The 16492-nt window shown below is 40.4% G+C and overlaps 2 protein-coding genes across 4 annotated transcripts in view; one reads left to right on the forward strand and one right to left on the reverse strand.

Annotated features, from left to right (window-relative positions):
• Positions 1-5410, forward strand: part of tfam (transcription factor A, mitochondrial) — a 7861-nt gene extending 2451 nt beyond the window's left edge. The window contains exons 3-7 of the mRNA XM_053639138.1: positions 1596-1666; positions 2370-2519; positions 4676-4771; positions 4902-4958; positions 5073-5410. Coding sequence (XP_053495113.1) covers positions 1596-1666; positions 2370-2519; positions 4676-4771; positions 4902-4958; positions 5073-5333 — 635 coding nt within the window. The 3' untranslated portion in view covers positions 5334-5410. The remainder of the gene's footprint in view (positions 1-1595; positions 1667-2369; positions 2520-4675; positions 4772-4901; positions 4959-5072) is intronic.
• A 315-nt stretch (positions 5411-5725) lies between these two features.
• Positions 5726-15882, reverse strand: zgc:171971 (uncharacterized protein LOC569690 homolog). 3 transcript variants are annotated; one of them, XM_053639137.1, is made up of 9 exons: positions 15669-15882; positions 13844-14012; positions 13065-13111; positions 12838-12986; positions 12626-12750; positions 12413-12515; positions 9554-9819; positions 9313-9465; positions 5726-7614 (listed from the first exon to the last, which is right to left on the reverse strand). In XM_053639137.1, exons 2-9 carry the CDS (start codon positions 14009-14011, stop codon positions 7471-7473), a joined length of 1155 nt encoding a protein of 384 aa, XP_053495112.1. In that variant the 5' UTR covers position 14012; positions 15669-15882; the 3' UTR covers positions 5726-7470. The 3 variants fall into 3 exon arrangements, with proteins under 3 accessions (XP_053495112.1, XP_053495110.1, XP_053495111.1); XM_053639135.1 differs by lacking the exon at positions 15669-15882 and adding an exon at positions 14577-15011; XM_053639136.1 differs by lacking the exon at positions 15669-15882 and adding an exon at positions 14252-14388.
• Positions 15883-16492: the final 610 nt, after the last annotated feature.

Genomic DNA, 16492 nt, shown 5'->3' on the forward strand with positions numbered 1-16492 from the left:
ATCATTTTGGCCATAATCGTGCAGCCCTAATGACGATGATGTATTGCAGTTTGACGTTGACTACGTTTACATGGACAGCAGTAATCTAATTATTGATCTTATTCTGAGTAAGACAGTATTGTGATTAAGGTGTTTACATGAGTCGCTTTTAGAATATTCCTTTCTTGTACCCATTTTACATGTTATAGAACATAGATCGATTAATGTCAACGTCATTACGTCATCGCGCCACGCCGTCCGACGTTCCCTCCAGAATTTCACGTATCAACGTACAGTTGGTCTTCGTTATGGTACCGTATACAGTTTTGGGTGTTTCATTTTTAATTTGTCGAACGCTTCAAGTGCAGGTAATTATTTGTCATGCTGTACATGCAAATAGACCACTGCTTGAAGCCGTGGGCTGCGTCCCAAACTGTGTACTTAGTCTATATAGTAGCTGAAAAACATGTATCGCTCCTACTATATAGTAGGCAAGTACACGGTTTGGGCCACAGTCGTGCTCTCTTGCCTGCCGTAAAACGGTTGAGCACTGCCGTGTGTGATCGTGTCCTGTCGCAAAATGTGGTGAAAACTCCCATACGATGGTAATAGTGTGATTAAGGTGTGTACATGTCTATAATGCACATTGATAATGCGACTAAAACAGGAATACTCCACACGTCTTAATTCGATTTGTGTTTACTTTGAGTATGACTTTAATCGGATTAAGGTCATCAATAATCGCTGTTTACATGCTAGTTTCTTAATCAGAGTATCATCTTAATCGGGTTAATATTGGATTATTGTTGTCCATGTAAACCTACTGTCTGATTTATAGACAAATGCTTTCATTTCAAAGCATTTATCTGCTGTATATACATATCTGACTGTTAAGCAAAAAACAAAAACTTCCCACGTATGAAAGATTCATCAAGTTGAAAAACTTAAGGTCCGGTTACACAAATGTAGAAACACAAAGCCTTTAAAGTGCACCTATCATGGTTTTTCAGATATTACCTTTCATGTAGTGTGTTATGGAGCTGTTTGTGAATGTAAAAACGTCTGCAAAGTTTCAAAAATCAAAGCGCTCGACAAACGGAGTTATTGACTCCCAAAAGAAGGAATTGATTCTGAACAGCTGAAACGAGTCGTTAGTGATTCCAGACTTACTACCTGTACTAACCTATGTAGGTTTTTAACAAAAAATCCTGCCTCTGGTCTTCATCAGCTGTTCGCTGACAGCGCTAGACAAATCACAACAGACTGGGACATCTGACCAATCAGAGCAGAGTATGCTCTCTGAAAGGAGTTTAAAATGAATCTTTTAGAATGGACCATTGAACGAGTCGTTTGTGCCACTGGGGGGAAAAAGGTAATGCTGCAGTTTAACTTATGAGCACGTTAAAGTGTTTTTTGACCTCAGATGCATGTAGATCTATTGTAGGAGGCCTTTAAAACAAAATTAGGCATGTTTCAAAACCATAATAGGTGCCCTTTAACACAAAAATCAAAACTTGTGTTTATCACTGTTCCATTTCCACCATGTTGAGAAGTGTATTTGCTGTAGCCTGCCCATTTGCTCGTGACTAAATAAAACCATCGTTTCAAACCTCCAGATATCAAAGTTGTGGACATTGTCCGAAAGATAGCACAGCAGTGGAGGACCCTTACACCAGAGGAAAAACAGGTAAGTCTGGGTGGCTGTTGGTTTTGTTTTGTTTTTTTGGACAAATATAGTAACTGAAGAAATGATCATGTGGTTTAAAATCTTGAAGAAATATCCTTTCTCCAGACTGAAATCAGAAATGTTTCCTCACACTGTGCACATGGTGATCTTTCTGTATTCAAATCAGTGCACATGGAAAATGAGTGAAAATAAAATAGAAAGCTGTTGAGACTTGTATCGTGGACACGCCCCGTAATCTACGCCTAATAATAAACTGATTAAAACAGGAGAGAACAAAACAAAGAAAAACATCTAATCGTCGATATGGTGAAGCTTTCTGTAAGGAAATGTTTATTTAACATTTATGGAAGGAGTCTCCAGTGGCAGCACTTCAGGAACGAGGAGTTTGTGTGCTTGTGAGGGAACGACTGTTTATAGCTGCTATAATATAAGTGAAGGAAGTAACTTTAGTGGACATTCCACAACGTTAAACACAACGATATGGATAAAAAGTATGACGTGTTCTTTAATTAACAAATGACTGTAATAGTTATAATGGTTGTGGTATAAGTGAAATAAAACACTTCAGAGTGTGCTGTTTCAGGAAAATAATCAACGTTGGCACTGTAACCATCTCACCACCCTGTCACTATAACATTTTCTTCTTTATTCTGGAAAAAATGATGACTAATGTGTAGTCACTGTGATCGCTTTCCTCTTGTAGCCCTTTGAAGAAGCATCCCTAGCAGCTAGGGAGCAGTACAAAGTTGACAAGAAGGCATACCAGGATCAGCTCACGCCTGCCCAGTCTGCAGCGATCGCAGAGGAGAAAAGACAGAAGGCGGCGAAAAGAAGAGCAATCAGGAAGAAGAGGGTGAGTGAAGGCTCGTCAGTATCGCCTGTAGTGTAACTATTCATGATCTGGGAACGATTCTGTTTCCAAGCCGAATCTTCTGAAGAGCACGTCCTGCACGGACACGTCTAGAACAAACCGCAAAATGTCCCGAACATCATCGCGAAAAGCCGATGACCTGAAACATGCACTCAGAGACGTTGCACAGCACTATTGATTTCCATATACACTCACCAACCACTTTATTAGGAACACCTGCGCACCAGCTCGTTCATTCGGTTCTCCAATCAGCCAGTCACGTGGCGGCAGCGCAGTGCATACAATCAAAACAAAAGAGTACACGAAAGATCGGCTGACTGGAACGGAACCTGACGCGGTCGTTTGCTGTTGTAGGTTTATTGATGCTTTTCTGTTCACCACGGTTGTAAATAGTGGTTACTTTAGTTAGCATAGGCTTCCTGTCAGCTCAAACCAGCTGTCCATTCTCCTCTGGCTTGTCTCATCAACGAGGCGTTTCTACCTGCAGAACTGCCGCTCACTGGATTTTTTTTGTTTGCTTGCTTTCCGCACCATTCTGTGTAACTCTCAGCAGACTGTTGCGTGTGGAAATCCCATTCAATCAGCAGTTTCTGAAATACTTCAACCAACCCATGTGGCACCAACAACCATGCCAGGGTTAGCATCACTGACATGACATCACCCCCCACCCCTTTCATGATGGGTGTGAATTTTAACAGAAGCTCTGTTGCAATTTTAATGATTTTATACATTGTGCTGCTGCCACATGATTGGCTGATTGGAGAACTGCATAAATGTACAGGAATTCCTAATAAAAGTGGCTGCTGAGTGCATAGTTCCATCATTATATCCCCAAATAATTACTTTTAATATCATATATACAGGCTCATAAACAAAGCAGGCCTGCCAACCTTTATGCATCAAAAAAAATAAATAATTTGCATAGGAGTGCATTTACTTCAAAAGAGCAGTCTTCATTTTCTCCCAGTAAAACAGCAGATGTGGCAGTGAATCTGATTTGACTGACAGTTGCGCAGGTGTTGAAGTCTCCGATATTAACTGACCCACTGGAAGCTCACATCTATAGCCTAATTTTGTGGCCAGTGCTGTCGTCTCAACTCTGTTTTCCCACTTTAAAGCTGCCAAGGTGAATGGGGAGTGTTTTGAGTTCGATATTGTGAATTAAATTTGATCGATGTACACTCACGGAGCACTTTATTAGCATCACCTGTACACCTACTTAATCATGCAATTATCAAATCAGCCAATCGTGTGGCAGCAGTGCAGTACAGGAAATCAGGCAGAAAAACATCCAGTGAGCTGCAGTTCTATGGCTTGTTGTTGAGAGAGGTCAATGGAGAACGGCCAGACTGGCTCAAGCTGACCGAAAAGGTGCAAGAATGATTTCTTGGCACACTTTGGGCCTGTTATTACCATCGCTTGAAAGCCACAACCTATTTGAGTAACGTTGTTGTTCATGTGCATCCCTTCATGGCCACAATTACCACATCTTCTAATGGCTACTTCCAGCATGATAATGCAACATGTCACAAAGCAAAAAATCCGTCTCAAACTGGTTTCATCAACATGACAAGGAGTTCAGTGTTCTTCAGTGGCCTTCCCAGTCACCGGATCTGAATCCATCAGAACACCTTGTGGGAGGGATGTGGTAGAACGGGAGAATCGCAGCATGAAAGTGCACCTGGAAAATCTGCAAGAACTGATTAATGGCAATCACATCACCATGGACCAGAGTCTCAAAAGAATGTTTCCAACATCTTGTGGAATCCACGCCATGAATAATTGAGGCTGTTTTGAGAGCAAAGGGAGGTCCTACTCAGTATTAGTACAGTGTTCCTAATAAAGTTTTCAGTGAGCGTATATACTGAAATTGTTTTTTGACTTTTACAAGGAAAAAAAAAAACTGTCCCCGTATTTGAGCAGCAGTGCAACAGCAAAAAATGTCGGCCATGTGGAAGCATTTTATGGTCTAATACAATGGACACGTCATTTATAAAATCATTATCAAAAATGTCCAGTATTACTAGTTTATTTATTTTTTTATTTTACTGCTTATTGTGGTTTTTTTTCTGGACAGTCTGTATTGTACACATAGCATTTATAAAATTGTTTATCAAGTTGTTTTGTTGCAAGTGTAGGAACTGAACAGTCTCGGCAAGCCCAAACGCCCCAGGACCGGCTTCAACATTTTCATGGCGGAGCACTTTGAAGAAGCAAAAGGAAGCACTATGCCGGTAAAGCTCCATCTTTGGACGTACTCTTTATCGGTATAATTCTTACAAGGGCGATTGTGGCTTTTCCGTACCATGAACATGTTAAAATATATATGGGATTGTAACATTTTAAAGCTATTTCCTCTTCCAGGGCAAAATGAAATCACTGTTCGATGACTGGAACAGACTGTCCTTGTCCCAGAAACAAGCAAGTCCCATTTATTTATTTAATGCGATTATTTCATTTGAGATTTTCTTAAGTTGATGTACATCTAACTGCCTGTCTTTTTTTTTTCTTCTCTCTCCATGCTTTTGTGTTTAGATATATATGCAGTTAGCGGAAGATGACAAAGTTCGGTATAAAAATGAGATGAAGGCATGGGAGGAGCACATGACTGAACTCGGGAGGGAGGATCTCGTTCGACGGAAAGAGTCGAAGCGTAAGAAGGCGGCGGCGGCTAAAGGTGGCAAAAAGAAATCTAGAGTGAAAGTGTTGAAGGCCAAAGCGCCTGCCAAGAAAACAGCGGGGAAAAAGACTGCTGCTGCTGAAACAAAAAGTACAACGAGTAGCACTAAGAAGTGAGCGAGTGCTATGTGTGGTGGGAAGGTATGCGTTAAGAAAGTGTACACCGTCCTTAATAAAACCGCTTTGGAAGGGCATACATTTCCCTGATTAGTGCTGTTTGTTCATGGTGTAAACAGCAGTATTTGTGACACATACTGTGACGAATCCGTTAAAGGCCAGTTTGGTGGGCAAGACTTTGCTTAAACAGCCGTTACACATCAGGTGCATGTGTAGGCAAGACTGAGTTTATATGACTACTGCGTTTGCTTTTGTTTGTTATTATGAAGTTAACAATAATCAAAATCACTGCAATACTTAACTTTCTATTCTTTTTTTTTTTTTGCTTTGTAGAACACACCCACTTGTGTATCACGCTTAAAAATCCCAGCAGCCGTATGATATGTTTTGTATCGTATCTTTTACTTAATAAATATCTACATTTTATATAAAAGAAACAAGCAACATGAAATATCTATACAATGTAACAAATTCAAACAACAGGAATCACACACAGTATTACACTATTAAAATAGAAACTGATCATGATCAAGTGGTAATGTAATTGGAGTGTATTTTATACAGAATGTGTGGTTGTATATCTGGAACAACTATACTGGGGGCACAGGACAAACAAACAAAAATATTCCTTGCACTGTCTAGTGGGACGGGTGAACTTGCATTTTTATATAGCGAAACGCCAGGACGGGTGTTTGAAAGGGTGCATCAAGTTTTGAATGATGGGTAAAATAATCCACACTGGGGTGGTGTGACCGGCTGACAGGGAGCGGTGTTACTGTCACCATCCTGATGTGTAATATCGTCCTATAACTGCATGCACAAATTGTGTTCTCCCTCTTATACCACTATGTATTATTCCTTACTTTAATGCAGGTAAGACCACTGAATTAGGCTTTATACTGTATGATAAAGCTTGCAAAGGGAACAATCATTGTCAGTGCACACAAACAAATATCTGTGTGCTCTGGGTATTTTTGCAGTGCACCACAACTCGGGCATCAGGCATGTTGGTTTCTCCTCATTATTCACCATCATGTTTGTAAATCCGTATTCAATAAATGTCTCGGTGTCTTTGACTTCTTTTGTTCCCGATGAGTCAGAGTAACGCCATGTTGGTGAGGAACTAGTGGAAGTGCATGGACTGAGAAATTGACTTTTTTTTTTTTTTAAACACTAGTACAGTGTCAGGATAGCTATAACTACGTAAAATAGTGCACACACTCTTCATTCAAACGTGGCTTGTTAGAATGAGGAACATTACAAAATAGTAGCATACAAAATCCATTTTCATAGTTAATATCCGTTATATTAATTTAAAACAAACGAGTGTTAGTTTTTCCTCACAACGCCCTAGTTTGGGAAGCCCTGGTTTATGTCATCTTTCCCCTACTATAAAAGGACTGTAAGTTAATGCACAGTGTGCAAACAGACATGTTAGTAACGAGTCAAGGCCTTGTCTGGAACAGCCCTTTACACTAACTGTCCCTCAGTGGTGGAATGAACTTCCAACCTCAATCCGCACTGCAGAATCTGTCACTATCTTCAAAAGAACAGCTAAAGACCCACATCACCTAACTAACCCCTAAAACGCCAACCCCACATTATCCTAAAAAAAAAAAAATCCTACTCTGGCACTTACTCCTCTACTCTGCACACTTTGCTTCTCTAGAACTCAATTAATGGATCTTGTATGACAGCACTACTTGTATCGTTCTCCGCTTGATATATCGCTTTGCTTGTATTTCCTCATCTGTAAGTCGCTTTGGACTTTCGTTTAGCGTCTGCTAAACGAATAAATGTAAATGAGTCCATCATAGTCTGTGAAAATGAATTGTTCTCCATTTTCTTCAAGGAGACTCCAGAAAGCAATCGTTTTCTACAGCCGAGCTGAAATGTAAAAGTTTTGAGTTTAAAACATCCGACTTTCGGTCGCTTCTGTGACGAGTCTGATGGCTATTGTGTTCTTAACACAGGTATAGCCTACATATGTTACATAGTCGTGTAGAGTACCAAGCCATGGCCACACGTCCTCCAATAACAAGTTATATAACTGCAAATCAGTGACGATCTTTACAAACGTCCTCTGGTAACATTACTTTACAGGCTGTCTGGAAAGCTTATTCCGTCTGAATAGTCTTTAAGAGTGGCTGGATGTGTGACGGAGTCTTGACCCTTTTAGGAGAGCCTCGAAGTCAGGGGAACACACCAGCTTGTGTTTGACATCCCCAAGCACTGTCATGTCACCGGTCAGACCCTCTGTGAGCCGCACACACACGAGTTGCTGTGAAAGCACACACAGAAACGCTTGTTCATAATATTGTATGTGTCCTCCCTAAACTGTTCCAGAATACACACCTCGATGCTCCATTCACAATATTTATGCTACAGCTACACCACTTACACCACCACACAAGCTAATTAACAAGTCTGAACTAGATTGAATGGAGGTAGAGGAAGGATCACACCAAAATGCGAAGGTCAGTGGTCTCCAGCACCAGGATTGAGAAACACTCCTAGATGTACAGTGGACCTAAAAAGTCTACACCCCCCACCCCCTTTTTAAAATGGCAGGTTTTTGTGATATTAAAAAAATAAACCATGTCAGAGCTTTTTCTCATTGTAAAATAAAAAATTCAATAAAAAATCCAATAACTTGGATGCATTAAGTGTGCATACCCTTTTATAAGTGGGAATGTGGCAGTGTTCAGAATCAACCAATAACATTCAAACTCATGTTAAATACTAATTAATATACACCTGCCATCAGTTAAAGTCACATCCAACTAGAAAAGTCCTGGGCCAGAAAGAGCTTACAAAACAGGTATGGGATCTCACTGTTGAAAAATATCAATCAGGAGAGGGTTAGAAATTTTTTTCCAAGGAACACTAAAGACAATAATCAACAAGTGGAGAAAATATGGCACGATAGTGACCCTACTGAGAACAGGACGTCCCTCTAAAATTGATGAGAAGATCAGGAGAACAATGGTCAGGGAGGCTGCCAAGTACTAGTTTCTCCCTACATGTGACATCAATCTCCCGAATTCTTCATATCCCTGGGCTATAGGGTAGGGTGGCAAGATGTAAGACTTTTATAATCAAAAAAATAATTTCATCCAATCTCCCAAAACCATGTGGAGTAATGTGTTATGGTCTGATGAGACTAAAGTTGAACTTATTGGCCGTAATACCAAAAGATAGGTTTAGCACAAAAAAAAAAACAGCACATCACCAAAAGAACACCATCCCCATGGGGAAGCACGGTGGTGGCAGCATCACACTTTGGGGCTGTTTTTCTTCTGCTGGAACCGGAACTTTAATCAGGGTGGAGGGAATAATGTTTAGCTCCAAATACCAGTCAATTTTGGTACAAAACCTGAAGGCTTCTGCTAAAACATTTAAGAAGTAGAGGAATTTCACCTTTCAGCATGACAACGACCTAAAGCACTCCTCCAGCTCAACAAAGGAATGGCTTCACTAAAACAAGATCAAGGTTTTGGAACGGCCCAGCCGGAGTCCAGACCTAAATCCAATCAAAAAGGAGACCTGTGCTCAGGAGATGCCCAGCCAATCTGACACAGTTTGAATGCTTTTGCAAAATCAAGACGTGCCAACTGATCGACTCTTACCCAAAAAGACTGAATGCTGTGATAAAATCTAAAGGCACTTCAACTAAGTAGAAGTTTATCGGTGTACACACTTATGCAACCAGGTTATTGTACATTTTTGTCACTTTTTCCCCCTAAAATGATTCTTATTGTTTCAATGTCTTATTTCACTTTAATGAATAGGTTAAAAATTCCCAATAAAGTTTCATTAATTTATAACTTGGTTTCATTATTTTACGTCACAAAAACCTGCCATTTTAACGGGATGGGGGTGTAGACTTTTTAGACCTACTGTATAAACAGAAATGTAAGCATGGCTACTGAACTATTTGCCAGCCATGTTTCACCTGTGCAGCAGTGTGTAATCTCACCTGCAGAAAAGAGAAAGCTGCACCTTCCGACACGTCCAGTGTAACGTCCCCTATGACTAGCTGTACTTTGCCAGATTTCCTAATTTGCACTTTTCCTACGAATCCTTCTGTGAAGTCCGAGAGCACAGGCGCAGCCTCTTTCTCCCCTGGATCCTAAAGAACGACAAACAACGTTCAAGTATTAAAAATATTTCGGAGCAAACTGCAGCTGGAGAGAACGAAACCTGAATGTTCGACGTACTTGTGCTTTGAAATATGAGGCACGCTTGTCTTCAGCATCACATTTTTTCACAGACTTTTCACTTGTTAGAGCTTTTATGGGGACAGGAATGGTGTCGGGAAGCTGGATGAATAAAAGCTCTTCCTTCTCTGATACGCTCATCTGCTGGAAAAGATCTCCGACACTAGGAGGCTGAGGACCTGCAGAAGCTCCACTCGTTTGTGTTGGAATCCTCTCGTGCGTTTTTACTGACTTCGAACAAGTGTGATCAGACAGCGCTTCTTTTACTGTGAAAACAATGTTATATATGATAAAGGATGGGCATTCATCTGTATTCAGTCATTTTATTACATTCTAATATAATTATACTGGCAATCATAGTTCAGATGAGTATTTTCTTATGCGAAAAAACTTTCCAAACTGGACCATTAATCCAACTCGTCATAGAGGTTTCTTGAAATGTACTTTTTAAGCCCTTAAACTACCAGACCCAAATGGCAGGTCCTGGTTTAAAACATGCCTCACTCTCTAAATTAAAACGTAGTTAAACACTACAAAAAGATTTCCACATGAGCTCTGTTTGTACACATGATTATATTTTGTACATGTTTTGAAAAGACTGGCACTCCGGTGCAAGTAGGCCTGTCACGATAATCACTTTATGAACTTATCGTACGATATATGGACATGGATTTGGACATATGGACTCGATCCTTTTTGCTGACCTCGATATCGCCCGTTGTGTTCACGTGCGTGTTTGTTCACATACGAACGAACGACACCAACATTTTAGCCATTCGCGCCGCTTCTGTCCACTCGTCTGCTCTAGGGCTATCGAATAAACATTCGAACATTCGTAGAATTTAAGATCAAAATAAACATTGGTGCTAGTGCTTCTTACAAAACTTAAATTTGAATGCACAGTGTTCAGCACAGATTTTAATTCAAACCTACTGTTGAAAAAAAAAATGACACACAAAGTATTAACAATCTACTAACAATGTTTTCTGAAGGAAAATCAATAATGTCGTGGATTGAGCCACTCAAGCTGCGTGAGCTGAAGCTGAACAGTGAATGAACAGCGGTAAACTGAAGCGCTTTACTAGAGAGTTAATTAACTCACCCAAACACTTCCAAACACATATGAGATGAATCAGACATTTACACACCATAAACGTAATATTACAACTCGCTTCTGCACAAAACGACGCAAATGCACAAGTGAACTTGAACGCAAGTAAAGCTCTAGGTGGAACGGTGTCACGTTGTGAATACGCGCTTTCCATAACAATGCACTGAAATACAGATGATGAATAACTAACGCATAAAGAATTCACAATATTGTATTACAGTTATTGTTTTGGTTGTGTGGTTTTATTTTATTTATGTTTCATTTATTTAGGATTTCTTTTTGGGGCACACAGTGGCTTAATGGTTAGCACGTTCGCCTCACACCTCCAGGGTCGGGGGTTCTGTGTGTGCGGAGCATGTTCTCCCCGTGCTGCGGGGGTTTCCTCCGGTTACTCTGGTTTCCTCCCCCAGTCCAAACACATGCATGGTAGGCTGAATGGCATGTCCAAAGTGTATGTGAGTGTGCCTGCGATGGATTGGCACCCTGTCCAGGGTGTACCCCGCCTCGTGCCCGATGCTCCCTGGGATAGGCTCCAGGTTTCCCCGTGACCCTGAAGGAAGGATAAGCGGTATAGAAGATGGATGGAGGATTTCTTTTTTGACATTCCAAGTCCAATGTCTGAATATTCTTAAGAATTAAAAGTGCGTCGCTCTTTGAAAGGGTGTACTTGCGTTATTATGCTATTTATATCATCATTATATCAGTGGCATCAAATGGTCTTAAAATGACAATACTATCGTTTATCGCAGTTATTTCTGGGGCAATATATCGTCCAATGCAAGCGGTGATCATGACAGGCCTAGGTGCAAGTGGCAAAAAGTAAGGTCTATTTGTGGTTCGTATACGCCTTCCATATCCAGCTACACCAGGTACTGAAGTCAAACCGCTTATGAAGATTTGATGTTCATGTATTCAGGCTACACGTAAAGAACAAGTGTAAATTCCTGCACTAAAATTGTGTATATAAAATTATTTCTGTGGTTAGGGGTAGAGAAGCAGTTCTTTATTCTGACACAAATATAGAATTACCTCATATCACCTACTGTAAAAAAAAAAAAATAAATAAATCAGGGATACTGCAAGTAGTAACCATATACTTTAAAGGAGCTCTTTGGTTACTGAAGTACTGTCCCCTCTGAAACTACTGGAATGGCAAGACCAATTCATTTATGCTATACACCAAAGACATTTGGGTTTGAGATTAAAAGATGCATATAAGACAAGAGTTTAGGATTTCAGCTTTTATTTCCTGATATTTAGCTTCAAAATGGCTTGTTTTTGTCCCATAGAGAGCTCTATGATCTTTATGTTGGCTTATCCTTTTTTAACAACAAATGCAGTCTTCACAGGTGAAACTGAAGGCGTTGATGTTCAGAGCTATTTAATGTTTAAACAGTCAGTCTAACAGGACACACCTGGGTAACAAGAAACACCTGTCAGTCACATGTTCCACTATTTTTTCTTGCCTACAAAATGGGTGGTCTGATACAAAATGTGCTCTGTTCTATGTCATTTAACACATTTACATATAAATACCAGGAAATAAAAGCTGAAAGTCTAAACTCTCTCCTCATATTCATCTTTTGATCTCAAACCCAAATGAATTGGCCTTGCTGTTCCAAAGGTTTCGGAGGGGACTGTATAAAAACAGTGTCATTTGCATGTGTTTCGTTTCTTCCTGAGTAAAAAAAAAAGTCTTTTTCTTCTCCTACATCGAATACTGTTCTGATAAAGGCTTTTGAACCTACAAGATGTTGACGTGTCTGTTGCCAAGTAGTCGAATGACTGATGCAGTGGAAGTCTTATTGGTGTCTGTTTGGGGTCGTTTTTCAGGCCAGGATCATCTATGAACTACAAAGCAAAAATACACGACTTAGGTAGAGAGGAATAAAAAATGTTAACAATAAAAACATTTTAAAACAAGATTTTCAGGGAATTAAGCAAAAATGACTACAACTTACATCATCTCGCTGAAGCTTTTCTAAAATTCCATCGTCATCCTCCTCAGGAACGTTCCTCTCCTTTTTAACACTCCTAGTAAGAATTGAAGGATCATATTCGCTTAGATTTGTGGTCCCCCAATTTCCTGCAAAATAAAAGTGCCGCTGCTGCTATCACTGTGTTCTATTACTATTACTGCACTCTTGGTTGATTTTGGTGTGAAATCATTTACCTGTTTTCCTGAAGGTGTCTGCAGGACCCTGTTCAAAAATGGAGTGTGACTGAATAGTCTGGGGTCTCTCTCTCCGCCTGCGCTCTCTCTGCCTGTCCTCCCTTTCTCTTCTCTCCTTCTTCGGCGCAGTACGAGGCTCCTCCTTTAACCTGCGTGAAAGAAAAGGGTTCAGTCGGCTGAACGCTGAATTAAAAGTGGCTGACAATTATTTTCACACCGACACTTACTCGTCTTTGCTTTTACGGATGGAGTGGACGTTTGGTACAAATGTTTTCTGCAGGAACAAGAACATCATTCAAGTCAGTATTTTAAATCGGTGTTTACTTTATAGAAGTACGTGCTGGTTTCCTGGCTGCATCAGAACGAGTTTCCATAAGGTTTTGTGTTCAAATCCTGCTTTTGGTCTATGCAGTGTTAGCCTTTTGAGCAAGGCGCATAAACCTCACTTATGCTTGGATTTTTATCACTTTGAATTAAAGCATTTGAGAAACTAAAATATTTTCATTTGAAAATATTTGCCCAATATATTGCCCACATGCAAGATTACTTAAATTTCACTGACAGCATGAAACAACAGCAAGAAGGTCTGTGCTTGGAACCCAGCTGTTAAAGTCCCCATGAAGTGCCTCGAAACGCGCAGCGTTATTTGATAAATCAGGGTGGGACATATCGAGTAGCTCCGCCCACTTTTAAAATAGCCAACAGCGTTTATCTAACCTCACAGTCCCGAGTTAAGCCGTACTTGACAGTTACCACCATGGATTTTTATTTCGTCGGGGGCGGGACACTTCAGATTCTAGAGCGCATTTGATTGGACAGAAAATCTGATGCAAAGCTGAAGTGCAGAATGATGTCATCAAAATTGCTGATCCGTATTAGTGGTAGAGACAGACTGTAAATTCTGAATGCATATATCTTCTAAATGCGAATTTTGTCATTAACTTTAGCGACAGTATATTTCACATAACGTAACATTATTGTATATGATTGAGTGAGTGTGCGTGACCTTTTTATATCCCCCGAGTGTCAGGTCTCTGGAGCGCAGGGATGTGAGTCTGCCCGGAGGTGGAGGATTCAGTAACGAGCGTCCTGCCAGTCCTCTTCCCAAAGAGAAAGACGGACGCAGAGTCCCAGATGAACTGGCCACAGGTTCTCGGTCACCACCTTCTGCCATTCTGTAAAATGTCAAATAGTACATCAAATACTCATGTTCTAACTAGAGTACTTAGCTACTACATAGTATCCTGGAGATAATTACAAGATAATAATAATAATAATAATAATAATAATAATAATGAGTTTCCACTCAACACCAAAATGGATATCGACAGATGGCTAAACTAGTCTGATTAGAGGATGTTACTAGAAAATGATAAAGGGGCGTGCTATATTTAGTACTCATTCCTACCAATACCTGTATGAGCCGCCGTCATTATTAGTATTATATGATGAAGCTCCTCTAATGATAATGCTGTCCTTCAGCTTCAAGAAAAGCATTACATTCTGCTTAGTTCATCAATCGGCACGATCCGTGCTTTTACAGAAAATGGGCTGGCATAAAAAAAAACTTATAGCTATGGTTTTTTGTTTTTTTTCCATGTCATCTTTGCATTTTCTTATTTTGGTGATCGCTTATTAAATGTATACAGTGACATTACAGAGAAAAACAGATACTTGGAAGGCGGTACAAGAGATCATTGGTGCCTCTGCTGAGTCAAAGTATCTCACAGTTTGCTCACTTTGCTGATCTGCTGTACGTTGCACACCCACACGTGACAACAACAATGGTACCCGTCTTAGCTTCATATACGATATGGGCAAAAGTTTGTGGACACCTGACCATCACACCCACATGTAAGCCTACACCAAACTGTTGCCACAAAGTTGTACAGGATGTCTTTGTATGCTGTAGCGTTACAGTTTCCCTTCACTGGAACCAAGAGACTCGAGCCTGTTTCAGCACAATAATGCTCGTGTGCACAAAGTCAGATCCATGAAGATATGGTTTGCCAAGGTTGGACTGGAAGAGCATGAGTGTTCTGCACAGAGCCCTGACCTCAACCCCACGGAACACCTTTCGGACGGACTGGAACATCAGTGTCTGACCTCACTAATACTCTTGTGGCTGAATGAGCACAAATCCACACAACCATGCTAGGAAAAAAAATCTAGATCTGGAATGAGATGTTCAACATGCACATATGGGTGTGATGGTCAGGTATCCAAAAACTTCTGGACATAGTGTGTATCTGTATGAGAGTAAAAACCACCTACTCCTGCAACTATTTTGTTGAGACCTACAGGATCCCAGTCCTGGTGAGATTTTCATGGCATGTAGCAGTACTGTGGGACTGTTTCTGGAGACTTTAGGGTGAACTACAGCGTGTTTGGTCTTATAAACGGTTTTGATGGGGAATAAAATAATAAAATAAAATAATAAATAACATCAGTAACACCAACTAATATCAAATGCACACACTGGAAGTACCCAAGCTGGAGTTCCAATCTATAGTTACCGCGCCAGTGCTGGGAGTGGGCGTTACTTTCCAGGCTCAATCCCAAATGCGTCTACACTCCCTCTATAAGTCCACTACATACGCAATGACTTCTTCGCTCCATCTAGTGCACTACAGCTCCAAAGGGGAGCCGTTGGGGATTTGGAACTATGCGCGCGAGCCTTCATTTTGTTAGCCAAAGGCTATACGCGCCTGCGTAAGAAAAACAACGGTGCTTGGTTTCTCGTGCACGACAAATAAACACAAAAATTAACACCCACAATATAAAATACGCGTTATTAATACACAATATAACAGTAACAGTGCAAGACTTACGTGTTGGTTGCTATGTTTATATCATCTTTCTTACAGTTGAGCTTTCACAGCTTCCTAGTATGCGCATCTTTGTTAACCTTCGATCATGTGACCAAGCTTTGAGCGTTCCTATTGGCTAGTTTGTAACCACATGGGAATAAATACATGGCGTCTATGGGTTTAGTCTTTAGAGCTTGTGTTGTGATGGAGAATAGTAGTTGTATTCAGGCGACGTTCATGAATTATGCAAATCCACTCTTTTTAGGTCGTGGATTTGTCTGTCTTTTTTTGACAGGTGCCACTGTAACGAAATAATCAATGTTATTCACTTTACCACTCTGTGGTTTTATGGCTGATTGGTGTAATATCAATGGGACACAAATGTTACCACAAATATGGACTTGACCATTTATTGATTTTAGTATACAATGCATGTATTTTAATACATATAGTACAAATAGTCTAGGGTCCAAATATATGGAACTAGGCTCCAAATATTTCAAGTAAGACTTTAATGAAACAATGTTTAGCAATTGTGTTTACTACATTAACGTTTGTCTATATAGTTGTTTTGAGAATACTGTATAACTAATTTAACGTATTGGGTGGCACAGTGGTGAAGTGTGTAGTGTTGCTACCACGCAGTTCCCGGGTCCCCAGTTCGATCCAAGCTCAGGTTACTGTCTGTATGGAGTTTCGCATGTTCTCCTTTTGTCTGTGTGGGTTTCCTCTGTATTCTATACTTTCCTCCCACCTCTAATAAGCATACAGGTAGGTGGATTGGCCAGTGTTTCTGGGATAGGCTCCGGAGGCACTTCCACCCTGATAAGGATGAAGTTATTACT

The sequence above is a fragment of the Ictalurus furcatus genome, chromosome 13 (genome assembly GCF_023375685.1).
Source record: "Ictalurus furcatus strain D&B chromosome 13, Billie_1.0, whole genome shotgun sequence".
Taxonomy (NCBI): Eukaryota; Metazoa; Chordata; class Actinopteri; order Siluriformes; family Ictaluridae; genus Ictalurus; species Ictalurus furcatus.